Source organism: Pyrgilauda ruficollis, unplaced genomic scaffold, assembly GCF_017590135.1.
Source record: "Pyrgilauda ruficollis isolate IOZ18807 unplaced genomic scaffold, ASM1759013v1 scaffold143, whole genome shotgun sequence".
In the NCBI taxonomy this organism is placed as follows: Eukaryota; Metazoa; Chordata; class Aves; order Passeriformes; family Passeridae; genus Pyrgilauda; species Pyrgilauda ruficollis.
In genome coordinates, this window is record NW_024512877.1 from 299,724 (window position 1) to 314,852 (window position 15,129).

The following is a 15,129-nucleotide window of genomic DNA, read 5'->3' on the forward strand; positions in this document are numbered from 1 at the left end:
ACCCAGAGGATTTCTTGCGTGGAGCAGTGATGGAGATAAACACATTAGGCATCTTCCTTCTCCTCTGAGAGTTGAGAGGAGCTGAATTTAATTAGTTTTAAGTCTCTTCTACTGGGAAGCTGCAAATAAAAAGTGTTTTCTTAAATCAGGTGTTCAGAGGACCTAATTCAGGTCTTTGCTGGCGAGAAGGAGCATTTTATGTAGAGCCAAAGCTTTCCAGGCCCCATTCAAACAAGTTAAGAGACCATTCTGAGCAAGACAATTTCTTGCAGCATCTGGAGTGCAGCATGAACTCCCACCCCCGGATGGGCACGGGAGAACTGGAGCAGCCGAGCTGCGAGCAGCACAGCTTTGTCACAAAGCATTCCAGCCTGCTGCCAGCAGCATCAGCCCTGGCACGGGGGTGAGAGGAGATCACGGGGCACTGCTTGCCCTGCGTGTCCCCAGGAGCCAGGTACACAGGAACCATTCAAGGGGGAGCACGTTGGGTGTGAAGGAATCCCTTCCAGCAAGGCTCCTGACTGCAGCAGGGGGCAGAAATGGCCCCAGGAAAACAGAGCAGTAACTTGTCTGATGAGCAGGAGCTCCACTGGGCAGGAACGCATAAAATAGGGCTGAGGGGAGGGAGATGAGCTGGTGAGACTGGTAGGAATCTGGGATACAATGGAATACAGGTAAAAAGGTTTGGGAACACTGAGGCTTGCCACAGCTCATGACATCCCTGGAGCTGGCATTTCTGTGCACTTTGCGCATCTCAAACTGTTGACATATGTTTTTTGGTGGCAAAACCACATCCAGTCCACTGTCCCCTGCCCTGGCTGTCAGTCCCTGACTGGCTGAGGGCTGGAGGAAATCCAAGTGTTGTCCTCCCAGGGTGTAAAACACATCCAGTGCCAGCCTCCCACACAAAACATGCCACCAGGGTGCAATATGCAAAGCAATGCCAGGGCTTTGCTGTCTGGGATAAAGCGATGCCCGACTTTCCCACGAAGGAGTTTCTCTGTTACCAATGAACCTCACGAATTGCTAAACAAGACAATGGAGTTGCTCTATTAATGGTCTGCGTGGTCGTTGCCTGAGGGTGCTCCTGTTGAACATGCCCTTAATGGTTACATGGCATAAAATTTAACTGATGGGTCTGATTTTGTGCTATGATAGTTACTTGCAGGCTTTGAGTAATGCATTTTAAATGGAGGAATTAAAATTCATTAAATATTGACACAGGGAGTAAGAGATGCCAGCTCACCATCTCTGGCAGCTTGTGACAGGGGTTCAGGAAGTTAATGGAGCCCTGCAGGGTGTTTGAGAGGTTCCTGAATTCAGAGCTGCCTGGCCCACTTGCAGCAGAGACCAAGCTGGATGTTCCTCCCTGCTTTCAGTAACGAGGCTGCCACTGTTCAGCTCGGGTTGGGGAGGAGATGAAAAGGAGGTAAATCATTTTTCTTACCTGAAGCAGGTGAATTACCCCAGGAAATGACAAGGTGACAATTGCACATGACAGGCTGTGGTAATTCTGAAAGGCTACCAGCTCAGCTGAGCTCCCTGCTGGGGGTGTAATTATTTCCTGTGACACACATTGAAACTGCCCTGGTTTAGGGCTTTGGCAATTGACTCTAGATCAGCTCACCCCCGTGTTAACCCTTGGCAGGGCTGAGCCCTGCTGGGCGTGATGCTCTCCCGGACACACCTTGGTCCTCTCCTGACTACACCGTGTGGATCGAGGGCTGTGCTCGGATCCCTCGCTCCTCCCGGATTAATTTGCCACAGTCTAACTCCGTGGATAAGGTGGTGCCAGAGGTGGAGTTGGACGGGTGGGGTTGCTTACACTGCAGTCCGTAAAAGAAACAAAAGGCCTTGCATGCAAAAGAAGAGAAATGGAGAAAGTAAATAAATGAACAAAGCAAAACTGAAAACAAGCATGAGAATGATTCAAAAGCCATTTAAATTAAAAGAGACTCCACTAATGGCAACAGAAAAGTCACAGATTGTATTCAACAATGGTTCGGATTAGCTTAGTGATAACACACCCTGCACAGCGTTTCCCATCTAAGCTGTTTATCTCACCAGGGAAAAGAGAAAACAATGCCAGAGAAACCAGACAGAAACACTGGAATCGCTGGTATTGTGCTCCGGTGAAATTGCTTCTGGAAAAAAGGCAGGATGTGCCACATTAGCTCACTTGATGATTCTAATTATTAAGCAACACCGTACTGAGCAGCAGCAGTGCAGGTGCAGAAATGGGGTTGTGCACACGTGAGTGCAACCCCAAATTCTGTTATTCACCCCACTTATTGCTCAGTAAATTAAAACCCCTGGCCTAAAGCTAAGACTAAAGCTAAGCAGACTAAAGTCTACTTTAGTCCTGGCTTCAGGGAGGCATTGCCTTGCACAGACTCCTGCAAAGTTTCCAGGATATTCTGCACCATGTCAGCACTTAAACTAAACATTTTAATTATACTAAATATTTTAATTAGCTGCAACTGTTCTCCAAAACATATTTGAATAAACGATCTCCCGAGACAGGAACAAAACAAAGATACCAATACATTTTTTATGCATTTTGTGCTAAAACGGGCTAAAGTACTAATTGGAAAGCTGCAATATGTGCAAATACATTAATCCTTTATCGCTGCCTTATCCCAAACCAGGGACCCTTTGATTGGCATATCCTGGGGTTGCTCCCTGAGCTGCATCTGTTTTTGCAGACAGTGACACAGCTTTTGATGCAAACTGCACCTCCCAGATAGGGTTCAAAATGTTCCTTTCTCCTCCCGCTCGTTCCTGCTGCCCTGGGGGCGGGTCTGTGCCTCAACAGCCACTCCTGGCATATATGTCACCACCCTTCTAGGATAACACTTTGGATGGGGAGGGGGAATCCCCCATGGAAAAGCTCCTTTCCCCCCTCAAAGTGCAAAGAGAGCTTAACCCGCTTCGAGGTGCGTGCCTGGGAGCCTGGAGTGAGGAAACGGGAACCTTTGGGGATTCAGGGTCCTGCAGGGTGAGGTCCCCCTGTTCCTTGGGAAAGCCCTGCTGGAGAGAAGAGGAGCCAAACAGAGGGTCCAGGACAGAGCCAGGACAAACTGCCCCGGGGCAGGAGGGGCTGGCTGACAGCTTAGGAACTCTGCAAGTTCCTGCTCAGCCATGCCTCTTTCACAGGGCTGGTGGCTCTCTAAAAGGGTGTTTACACTCAGTTTTAAGGATCGATCCCTACTCACAAAATGCTCTCATGCTCAAGGTGTGATTTACACACAGCATTTCCTTTGTTTTGCTCTGCCCTTTTAAATTGCTCATTACACTGCAGTGGAGCTATTACCAGAACTTCTTTGGCTCCACAATCTTACTTTACAGTGGCATCCATCACCTCTCAGCAGATCTCCCTGCTTTGAAGTGCATCCTTCAGCACTTGTAAACCCCTGGCTCTGAAAAAAGATGCTTTCTAGAGCAAGAGGAAAATGACTCTTGGGATTTGGATGTGCTTTCCTGCGTTACTCAAGCGGCTTGTGATAATGCCATATAAAAAACCCAACAGCCCAGTTGTGTTTTATTCCTTTCCAATGTAATTTATGCTGGAAATCCTGAAGTTCAAGCAGAAACTGAGAAATTAATTGCCCTTGTTCTGCACTGCCCTGCTAAGCAGCACTAATTGGACCGTGGGTGAGGCACTTCCCTGTCGTTATTAATAAATTATTTGTCATTAGAGCCAGGACTGCCTGGTGCGAGCTCAGCAGCAGGAAATGTAAACTCCGTCACATCTCGAGGCGTGTGCTGCAGAGCTGAGGCCGGGCGGGGTCGCTCACCTGCTCGATGTCGCTGTTCTTGCGCGACTTGTAGATGAACTCTCCGATGGCCACGAACACGGAGAGCACCAGCCCCGCCGCCAGCACGATGAAGATGCCCCCGATGTTCTCCACGCCCAGGGCGCTGGCTTCCTTGCTGTCCTCCTCGGGGCAGCCGTTGCCTCGCCACCACTTCTCCTTCATCATGTGCAGCTTGCCCTCCTCCTGCAGCTGCAGGATGGCGATAGTGATCTTGTCCCTGTATGGGGACCCTGCAAGGGGACAGCGAGGCCTGGCAGTGCTGCAGGGAGCAGCTGCCACCATCTGAGGCAGAAGCCTTTGTCACAGAGGGGATTATTCCAGCTGGAAAGGCTGGAGGTGGGAAGGGGAATCTCTGTTGGTGTCTGCCCTGGGGACTGGGAAGCAGAAGGCTCCCCTGCTGCAGTTATTTGAGAATTCATGATAATTGTAGGGTCTCCTAGTGAGGTTTATTTAAGCCTTGGTAGTGGGTTTTCTTGCTAAGGCATTCCTCCACATCATATTTGAATATTGCCGTGAGCACTCGTTGAGAATTTCCGCTTTGCATCCCTTCTATTGACTTCAGCATCTGTTGGTTTTCCCTGCTGCCTGTAAATGAGGGCTGCCTCAGAGGAGCCCACAGTCACTCAGACACTTTGTCTTCTCATTTACACCCACAGCTCCACCTCAGCTACCTACAGCTTGTAAGAACACTGTGTGGACAAGTCCTTTTTATTGTGATTTGTAGCAATAGTGGCCCTGCCGGCTGCAAATAGCAACAATTTCATGCTTTTGGTTTGCAGACCACTATTTGCTAAATGATGTGTGTGCAGGCTCTGCAGCTTTATGGGCCTGGGCAGTGTCTGGCAAGGAGTGGGGTCACACTGGGTGGCTCATTCTACTTAGATTTGCTCTCACACACTCTGCCCAGCCTCTCCATCCTCCAAAATCCTGCAGCCTGTGCTTGTGAGAGAGACTTTATGGGACCAGGATTTTGTGATAGCAAGGAGGAGGAGCTTGCAAGAATGGTTCTGTGATTCTGTGAGATGCTGTTTGGCTCCAAAGGCACATGTGTGCTCCCAAATCCGGCTGTGCTGGACTCCCTACAGCTGGAAACATTAGGAGTCTGGACTGAAATGTAGAGCTGAAAGCCCTGCAGCTATTTCTTTCCCTTCCTTTAGCAGCACATTAATAAGACACGGAAGGACAAGATACTGGGGAATGGTTTCCCACTGCCAGAGGGCAAGATTAGGTGGGATATTAGAAAGAAGTTTTTCACTGTGAGGGTGGGCAGGCCCTGGCACAGGGTGCCCAGAGCAGATGTGGCTGCCCCTGGATCCCTGGCAGTGTCCACAGCCAGGTTGGATGGGGCTTGGAGCCACCTGGGCTAGTGGACGTTGTCCCTGCCCATGGCAGGGGTGGCACTGGCTGGGCTTCAATCCAGTCCCTCCCAATCCAGGCCATTCTGTGATTCTCAGATTTTCTTCAACTGTTATTTCACCAAATTCTCATTTTGCTGCACATTAAAAGTGTTGCAAACTGAACTCCATCAAGGCAAACCAAGCTTTAAGGCAGAATGTGTGCCAGAACTGCAGGGATCACGTGGCACTTCAGAAAAATCTCACTGAGGCACTGCTTCTCAGTTCTTATGCACCAAAATAGCCTTGGAAATTCGGCCTCACAGCTTCAGTTTTGCTCCTTATTTTGCTGTGCAGGACATTGTTAAGACACTTGTCCCGTGGATCCACGTCCCCCTTGCTGCTCTTCATTTCCTGCATCCCCCAGCCCTGTCTGAGGAGAACAGCGTGAGGAACATTGCAGCTCCTCATTTGTTGTGCCACCACTCAGCTGCTGCTGGGGCAGAGCACTGCCAGCACTGGGCCATGCTGTGACCACAGCTGCCAGGAGACATGTGTCAGACTGTCCCAAATCCATCTGGGAAGACAGAAACCAGCACTGCTGGAGGCAGCCAGCTCTGAGAGGAAAATGTGCCTGCTGTAAGAATGGATGATTTGTGTGCTTGCTGTTAAAGACCCAAAAATAACAGCACAGAAAACAGGCCAGAAACACCTCCAAAAACTGGCTTTGCACAGGGGAGTGAATTATTACCCCTGAAAACAGCAGTGCCTCACAGAAGAGAGAGCAGAATTGTTTGTGCTTTGTCCCCTGCAATGTGTAAGGCTGCAGGACTCATCCATTTCCCCTGTCTGGAAGGACACAGCTGGGAGGTAAAGTGGAGGAGCCAGAGTCACAGCACAGGATTTGTGGGGTTGTTCTTTCTTTCTTGTGGTGTTTATGTTGCCATCAGGATTATCACAATTCATCTGGAGGGTAACAGGCATCTCCAGATTTCTGCATTGGCTTTTAGAGTTTGTCAAGGGTGCCTGGAGAGCTGCACTGGTGGTGGTTTATTGGTGAGCTCTACCACCACCCACAAATCCATCTCCACACCTCTTTAAATATTCAGCACATTACTTATGGCCTCTGAGCTATAAACAAACCTCTTAGGCCAAGAAATACATTTATCTGCTTTCTTAGCAGTCTCCCAAGGAACTGGGAAGAGCTTTAGTGTTAGAATTAGCTGCATTAGCCTGCCACTGATCCTGTAGTTAAACCTGCCCTGACACATCACAGAATCCCAGAATCATTGAGGGTGGAAAAGAACTGAGAGCCCGAGTCCAGCCTGTGCCCAATGCAAATTTTTAATGCTCTACAATTAGAAGATCTTAGAAAGGGTACTGGACATGCTAGAAAAGGTCTGCCAGAGACTTCAGAGTGATTGGGAGTCTTAAAGCTCTGCATTAAAGGGGATCAATTTCTGATTTATTTCGTTGCCTCAGAACAACACTGAAGAACAGTGAGGACCAACTGCAAGGTTTTGCATCAGGGAGATGCAGGGTTTTGAGTAAGCGGTTTTCTTTGGGGCACATACAGAATCCCAGAATGGTTTGGGTGGGAAGGGACATTAAAGCCCTTCCTGCCAGGTGGGCAGGGACACCTTCCACTGTTCCAGATTGCTCCAAGCCCCATCCAACCTGGCCTTGGACACTGCTAGGGATGGGACAGCCACAGATAATCTAGGCACCCTGTGCCAGGGTCTCAGCACCCTCACAGGAAAGAATTCCTTCCCAATATCCCGTCTAGCCGTGGTTTTGTCAGTGTGAATCCATTCTCCCTTGTCCTGTTTCTGAGATCCTAGGAGTGAATGGTTTGCCTCAGAGGACACTGTGCTGTGCTCCTCAGCCTCTTACCAATGGGGGTGCCCACGCCGTAGCCCTTGGAGTCGATGAGCCCCCCGATCTGGGTGAGGTTGCAGTTCCTCTGGGTGACGTACTCGATGCTGGTGGACTCCATGAGCAGGGCGTAGTCGGTGGTGAGCACGCGCTGGATGCCCTCGTCGTTGTTCTTCACCAGCGCCGTCTGCTGCCTGCTGCTCATGAACGCCCACATCTTCTCGTACGTCGAGATTTTGGATTTCTGCGAGGGAAGAGGAGGCACAGAGTCACTCCAGCCCCCGAACTGCCCTTGCCACATGTTCCTGAGCCTCGCCAGCCTCAATGGCGGTACCACATCTGGAGTGACAGGGAATTGGTGGCAGGGTTTCCTTCCAGCAGCACTCCCCTCTTACTGGGCTTTGTGCTGAGGAATCTCTTGTTGTTTCCCACTTTCTTTGCAGTACCAGGAATGTAGTTACTGGCCTGGCTGTGAAGTGCTCTGGAATTTTCTGGGCCCATGCTGCTCCATGGATTGCAGCACGGAGGCAGCTGGCCCAGTGCAGCTGGGCACTGGTGCCCTGGGACACTGCTGTCCTGGGACACTCCACTCCCACCTGTCAGGGCACACCCACTGCTCCAAGAGCCTGGTGATGAACAAAGCATTCCTCTGCCCCTGTTGTGTTCATATCACTTGCCTGAAGTCACGTGCTTCAGGGATAAAGTTTGAGAAACAGTCCAAATAAACTCCTGCTTCGTGCTTCCCATTGCAGTCAGACTTGAGGACATGATCCTTTTGCCACAGGGGTTAAGGGCAGCATCTCCTCAGTCCCTCAAGTCCCATCTCTGGTTTAGAGCCATCTCAGCTGATTCCAGGCTCAGTTTTAAACACCAGCTTCAGAGGGATTCCTGTGACATGTTGATTTTCTGGTTCTTTGAGCTTTAAATGTTAATATGCCTTATCTATAAATTCAGTATCTGTGAATGTCACCTGCATTCCACCTCAGTTTGGTGAGCCACAGGATACCACTAAACTCTGAAGGTGGTTAAGTGGCTCTCCACAAGTAGTTACCATTTTTATAGCTCAGTTGGGAATATTTTTGAAATTGATGCTATGTTTATGCACTAGACTGAGTCTGACAGTGAATTTAGTGGAAGAATGTATTCTTTATTCAGAAGAGTTTGTAAGAAAGATCTTGGCTTCTCAACTTGCCAGCTCCCATTTTTTTCCCTCAGGATGGATCCTGTGCCAAATTTTGGGCCTTGAATTTTCATTAATTTAAGTAGAAACACATCTGCACTTTAGAAGGCAGGAGCTGGCACAAACTGCAACACAGGACCTGTTATGATGGAGGGGCAAGAAAGCAGTGGAAGATTTATGGGCATGCTGGAAACAGAGCAGGACAGCAGTCTGGAGAAATAAATGTGTGTCACTGCTTGTGGATGGGAAACATCTTGCCTTCAGCTGGACTTCTCCCAGATTTGGCCATTCCCACAGATGGGCAGTGCTGCCTGGGGTGCTGCTGGCTTGCCCTCCTACAAGGCTTCACTGTCCTGGGCTGCCTAGGCCCTGGTTTTGGGGTATTTTCATCTGCTCTGGCCATATCTGGCATCTCTACACATCTGAGGTTCCTTTCAAGGTCAGAACTCCATTCCCCCCCACAAGTAATTCCAATTGCTTTTGTTTTCATTCTCCCCACTGTCTGGCTAAAAGTCACTGCAGAAAAGTGATTTCTTTGAAAAATATTTCATCTTCAGAATATTTTTTTTTCTGGGAAAACTATAGCAGCAGGGACACTGGTGCTAGGCATTCCAAACCAGTGGGCAATCACAGCTGTTAGCACGGCCTTGTAGACACCACTAACTGCAAGTGATGTCAGCTTGGATAAATGCAAATGGAGCTTTGGAAAAGCAGTGGCAGTACCTTGCTTTTCTAATACGCTTCCTGACCTCCATCCCATCCAGCAGTTACACTCATCTTCCTGTTAATCTCATCTTCCAGGGCCTTCCTGCTGCTACTTTGAGCACAAAGTCCTAAATCAAAGCTCTTTAGAGTCTGCTTGGTGTTTTCCTGTGCCTGATGTCTCCAGAAACGTTTTTTATCATGTGTGTCCCATACGGTCCTGGAAACCAGAGGGATCTGGGCTTTGCCCCTCGTGTCCTACATGTCACTCCCTTGTTCCTGTCCCCTCCACAGCAAGGAATGCCCAGCACGTCGTGGTTTGCTTTGAAAAATGTTGGTCTGAAAACAATCTGTTCCCCTTGGCATTCCTGGGCCTTAGTACTATTTGATGTGACAAATCCCATCTTGCAGCAGAGAAAGCACTCGAGGCAATGACCCTTCCCAGGCACCCAGCCCTGTGCCTCGCTCCTCAGGGTGTTTTTGCTGCTGCCGCAGTGATCCCTCCTTTCCCTCTCCCTGTTCCCAGCACTTCAGCACTCCCGGGGACTGGACAGCTCCCAGGAAAGAGGCGGAGCTGGAATGTCGCGGCAGAGGTGCTGTAACTGCGCTGTACCCTGGGAGGAGCGCGGGAGTGGAGTAACTGCTGCCTGAATTCCCTCCTGCTGCCTGAATTCCCTCCTGCTGCCCTCCCAGTTCCCAGGCCCTTCCCTGGGCTGTGTGTGTTTGTTTGGCTCAAGGAGCTAAACAAATACAGCATTTCACCGTCTGAGCAAGGTAAAGTCAGAGCCTTCCTCTGCAGACAGGAGTAGCTGGTCTTATACAGAGAGCTACTCCAGGACTTTTTGTTTCAAGTTTTGGGCAGGACAAAGAACTCCTAATCTTGTGAGGATCTGGAGATGCTTCCATAATAAAAAACCCCACGGTGTTTACAAGTGTGATTTTTCATGCATTTTCACAGTGTCACCATCCCTCTGCCAGGGAATCCATCCCCAGTTTCTGTACTGTCCATCCCCTGTGCACATGCATTTCAGGCACAAGTAAGCTAGCACATGTAGTGCATAAATATTTAACCACCTTGTCTGAAGGTTTCCTTTTAGAAGCTCACATGCTTTTAAGCCTACATATTTCTGCCTGCAGGATTAATGGTGCAAAAAGAAATCAGTGTAAAACTAAAAACAGCTCTAGGAAATTTGTTCTGAGCTTCTCATGTAGAGCTCCAGGACCTATTTCCTCTAAAAATGCAGGGATGCAACAGGATTTGAAGTTTTGTCTTTGAAGCTAAATTTGACTTCAGAATATCAATGGCAGTGAGCTTCTTTGGGCATGAAATAGCCAGAGGAGAATCCAGAGCTTGCCTCACTGGAATATCTCCAGGAAGGTTTCCATCTCAGTGGAAATGTCAGCTCATCATTTCAGGAGCTCACTAAAGCAAAATGCTGTAGTTGGTGTTTTTCTTTCAGCAAGGAAACATCTCTGTTCAGCCACAGGAGAGCCTTGGCAGGGACAGCTCACCCTTGGCAGCACCAACAGGGACAGACTACGCAGAATCCCAGAATCCCGGGATGGTTGGGGTTGGAAGGTTGGATCTCTCTCTGGAGATCACCCAGTCCAACCCCCCTGCCAAGGCAGGGTCACCTGGAGGCACAGGAACTTTGGATTTTTGGATTTTTGGGATGTCCCCAGAGAGGGAGAGATCTCTTGTCACAGATGTTGTTCTGCCCCCAGAGTCTCCTCCTGTCCCGAGGCCCTGTGTGTGTGACTCCATGAACACCATCCTCAGATGCACAGGGAAAAGCCTGATCCAGGCTCATCCCCAGCCTGGCTTCCCTGCTCACACTGCTGAGGGAGCTGCTAAGCAATTCTGACTGTCACAGGATTTTTGTGCACGTATTCTGTATTTATAGCTTGTTGGCTTTTGCACTGACATTTTATGAAATTATCCATTTTGTATGTAATTAATACTATTAATTAAGAAAAAGGAAAAAGACATAATTATCCCAGTTGTCTACCAAACAGTTAGCTGCAGAAAACTCTTCACTTGCAGATGTGTTCAAGTGTGCTGTGGCCCCTGTATTGATAGTCTGGGTAATATGACCATGGAGCATTAAAAAAAAGGCAAACAAACTTGCATTTTCCTGTGGAATTACCATGGGTGCAAATGTGGCTTTCAGAAGGGGAAGCAGACTGTTCCAGCTGCTTTTTAGTGAAGTGGTTTGGAGGAAATAGCATCCCAGCTGGAGGAGAATACCCCCATGTCCATGTCCTGGCTCCCATCAGAGGCAGATGGGTTTATCCCTTACTGCACTTCACTGCCAGGCTGCTTTTCCACATGTCCTGGGGGAAACCTGCCAGGTTTTACATTCCTGGTGCTGAAGGGTTCACTGAGGCTGGGCTGCCTGGTGTATTTACCTTCTCCTCCAGTCCCTCAGGATGCTGTGGCTGTGGGTGAATTATGTATTTACCCACCTCTCTGATCCTTTGGGATGCTGTGGCTCCGGCTGTGGGTACCTGGTGTATTTATCTTCTCTAATCGCTGGGGATGCTGCAGCCCTGGTTTTGGGTGAGTGATGCATTTCCTACCCCTGCGATCCCTGGGGATGCTGCAGCCCTGGTTTTGGGTGAGTGATGCATTTCCTACCCCTGCGATCCCTGGGGATGCTGCAGCCCTGGTTTTGGGTGAGTGATGCATTTCCTACCCCTGCGATCCCTGGGGATGCTGCGGCTCCGCCTCCCGGCCCCGCTGGAGCGCCGGGAGCGGCTCCGGCCCCGCGGCTGCCCGGGCTATCTTACCTTGAAGAAGGTCATGGTGGATCCGTCCCTGACAGCCCCGTACTCTATCTTGGTTTGCTTGGCCAGGTCATCCGCCGAGTCGATGGGAGATTCCATCCTCTCCACGGTCAGGAAGGCAGCCAGGTTGGCAGTATAGGATGAGATTATGATTAAGGTGAAAAACCACCATATTCCTCCAACTATTCTGGTGGAAAGAGCTTTGGGCATCAGCTCTGATCCTGTTACAACACCACCAAAACAATAATATTAAAATGAGGCTTTCCTGATACCACAGCCTGGTTTTAGGCACAGAATGCTTTTATGAGCTGTAGCATGATAAAATGATTTCAACAATAATCTCACAGATGCACAGCTGACATTTATAATGGTAACACACTGGGAAGGGGATGTGTGCCATGATACATGACAAATGGAATTATCCTTGGGTCTAAGCCCCTTACCTCTCTGAGCTAACCAGCCTTGTGATATTAATCTTGTACATCCCCAGCAAGCTACTCTGGTATTTCTGTCTGCTTCTGGAGTTCCTTTGTGCCCGTACACTGCAATCAATTTTGTAACCAGAGCTCTTTAGCAAACGCTTTTCTGCTCACAGCTGCCTGACAGAAATACCTGACAGGAGGAGCCTGCCCCGTGCATCCTACTGACACATCTCAGCACAAAGAGGGAGATCAGTGCAGCTCCAGTCACCTCCACTGAACCTCAGCTCAGCCCCCACAAAACCTCTCACTAGCAACGTGTGCTTCCCATTTGAAAAACCAGAGGGTCCGTGGACACATCCCTTGGATCCTCAGGGCAATGCAAAGTTTGGGCAGTGTATTTAACACTCATTATTCTGAGCAGGTTTGAGCAGGTTTGCCATTGCCATAAATCCCCACAGAGCAGCACGTGTTGCCTGCACTGCAATGGTTTCCAGGCAGCTCAGATAACCTCTATTTCAGCCACAGAGATACTCGTGTTTCCAAGCATTCTGAGGCAAATTTTCTGCTCTTTTACTGGGGGGGCCATTCCCACTGAATTCTGTGCATAATGTGGGATTTGAGGATCTGGTTCAACAAAGCTCTTAGGTAGCCACCTGAGTAATTTGACTTCAAAGTACAGTTTTTGCATCATTATTTTGCCGATGAGGGATGGACTTAAGAAAATACTTAAGAGCCTGTGAACAGAGTGCTCAGGGCTAAAGCTTTTGGTTTGACAAACGTTTTTCTATTACTGGAAAAACATGTTGACATATTATATCTCCTCAGCTATTCAGTGAGTTGTGCAAGAAATTTCAGCATTGCAGAGAACATTTTCAGACTTTGCAAAAACTCTGAATGTGACTTTTGGGGCAGAGACCGAAAGGGTAAAACCTTCCCCACCAACCAGCAAACAGATTGGAGCTCTATTTGTAAACACTGAGCTGTGTCTCTTAAAGGTCAGAGCTAAGCTTAGCCCAAGGGTTGGAGTGTGTTGACAGAACTGCCAAACAGCGAGAGCAGTCTGAAGGCAAAAACTCTCACTTGAAATTTTCCAGGCCAAATGGAGCTGTTTCCAGAGCTGTAGCTCTGCCTGGGTTTGTGGTTGGGCTTTGCTGTACTTCCTTGCTTTCCTGATTAGATTTTTTTTTTTTTTTTTTTTTTTTTTTTTTTGCAATACAATGAAATAGTTGCTTGTTGCTCTCTATTTCTAAGCCGGGGTTGAACTGCAAAAGCTGAGCTCATTCAGCTCATCCTGAAGGAATTCTTGCTTTTAAGCTTAGGCAGCCATAGAAATAGAATTCCTGCACTTGGCCCCTGATGCTGTGCCACACACATGGAACGTGCCAGCACTGGTCAGGAGAGGATGGAAAATCCCTGTGTGCTGCACTTGTGGGGTGAGAAGCCAAACCTCCTGTGATTTCCTGCAGCAAAACATGGTTTGTGGGAAAGAACACGCTCAGTTCCCATGCTGGTAATCCTGCCCTGAGTGACTGCTCTGGTGAGGTGAGAGCAAACCCTGCTCCTGGCTGAGCTGAGTGGGGCAGCATCTCATTTTTCCCATGGTTATTCCAGTGTTCACCTTTCTGAGTGCCTCAGTTCCAGCAAAAAGCACTGGTTTATCCTAGAATAATAGAGTGGCCTGGGCTGGAAGGGACCTTGAGGGTCACCCAGTGCCACCCCCTGCCATGGGCAGGGACACCTTCCATTGTCCCAGGCTGCCCCAAGTCCTGTCCAGCCTGGCCTTGGACACTTACAGGGATCCAGGGGCAGCCACAGCTGCTCTGGGAACCCTGTGCCAGGGCCTCACCCCCCTCACAGGGAAAAATTCTTTCCTAATACCAAATCTAAACCTACTCTGTCAGTCTGAGTCCATTCCCCTTGTCCTGTCCCTCCATGCCTTGTCTCCAGTCCCTCTCCAGCTCTCCTGGAGCCCCTTCAGGCCCTGCCAGGGCTCTGAGCTCTCCCTGGATCCTTCTCCTCTCCAGGTGAGCACCCCCAGCTCTCCCAGCCTGGCTCCAGCCCTGCAGCAGCTCCGGGGCCTCCTCTGGGCTCTCTCCAGCAGCTCCAGGTGCTGCTGCTGTGTCCCCAGGGCTGGGGCAGCTCTGCAGGTGGGGTCTCACCTGGGCTCAGGGCAGAACCCCCCCTTCCTGCTGCCCAGGCTGTGGGATCAGCCCAGGATCTGCTCCATCCCCACCCCGCTCCACCTGGGCGCTCTCTGCTCCTGCCTGCCCCGTTCCTGGCTGAGCTGAGCTCTGAGGGACAGCTCTCCTTTCTGACAGTGACAGCTTCCCTGGATGGACTGGATGAAATGTGCCCTGCTTGGATGCTTTCGGAGGATGCAAACACATCTGAGACTTCCAGGGAAAAACAGGGGAAGCAGCATCTAAATCAAAATGTTGCCAGCAAGACTCGAGGGCAGAGACAATACTTGCTGAAGTCTCTCTAGTGCCTTTTTATGGCAGACATGACAGCCAATCCTGATCCAGACTTTGCTCACGCTCTGTAGAAAAGAGAAAGTCTGATCATCACATTTTAAAATTTAATCACAAGTGGCTTCCAGTCAAGCATAACGAGCAGCTGCTGCCAAGGAGGAGGAGTGCAACGCTAGACCCAGACTTCCACCACCGCTCCCATCATGTCCAAACTCTTCACGTGACCATGATGCACAGACAATCACACCACAAGTTTGCACATGGAAACATTTGTGTTGCCTTACAAATGTTTTCTTTTGCCTTTCTTTCTTTTTCTCTCTTTCTTTTGTTTTGAATCTCCTTAAAAGACAAGCAGAGTCTGGTTGGGGCTGACTGTCATGTACCCAAGGTAGTGGTAACGAGCAGACACTGCATCCCACAGTTTGCTGTGGATGATGGTAAACTCCAAAAAAGGCAGGACAGGAAACACAAAATCCTGGGGCACTTTCACACACAGGGCAACCACAGGTAAATACACACACCTGCCTGATACTGTAAAAC

The 15,129-nt window shown here is 49.4% G+C and overlaps 1 protein-coding gene across 3 annotated transcripts in view; it reads right to left on the minus strand.

Moving 5' to 3' along the window:
- The window catches only part of GRIK1 (glutamate ionotropic receptor kainate type subunit 1), a 102,534-nt gene that overhangs the window by 3,712 nt on the left and 83,693 nt on the right, over positions 1 to 15,129 (minus strand). Inside the window, exons 13-16 of one of the 3 annotated variants that reach the window (XM_041460409.1) lie at positions 11,700 to 11,917; positions 7,046 to 7,271; positions 3,798 to 4,048; positions 1,688 to 1,853 (exon numbers count right to left, since the gene is read on the minus strand). In XM_041460409.1, coding sequence (XP_041316343.1) covers positions 1,704 to 1,853; positions 3,798 to 4,048; positions 7,046 to 7,271; positions 11,700 to 11,917 — 845 coding nt within the window. In that variant the 3' untranslated portion in view covers positions 1,688 to 1,703. Of the gene's footprint in view, positions 1 to 1,687; positions 1,854 to 3,797; positions 4,049 to 7,045; positions 7,272 to 11,699; positions 11,918 to 15,129 lie in introns of those variants that run through there. The other 2 variants (XM_041460408.1, XR_005954589.1) reach the window with 2 other exon arrangements.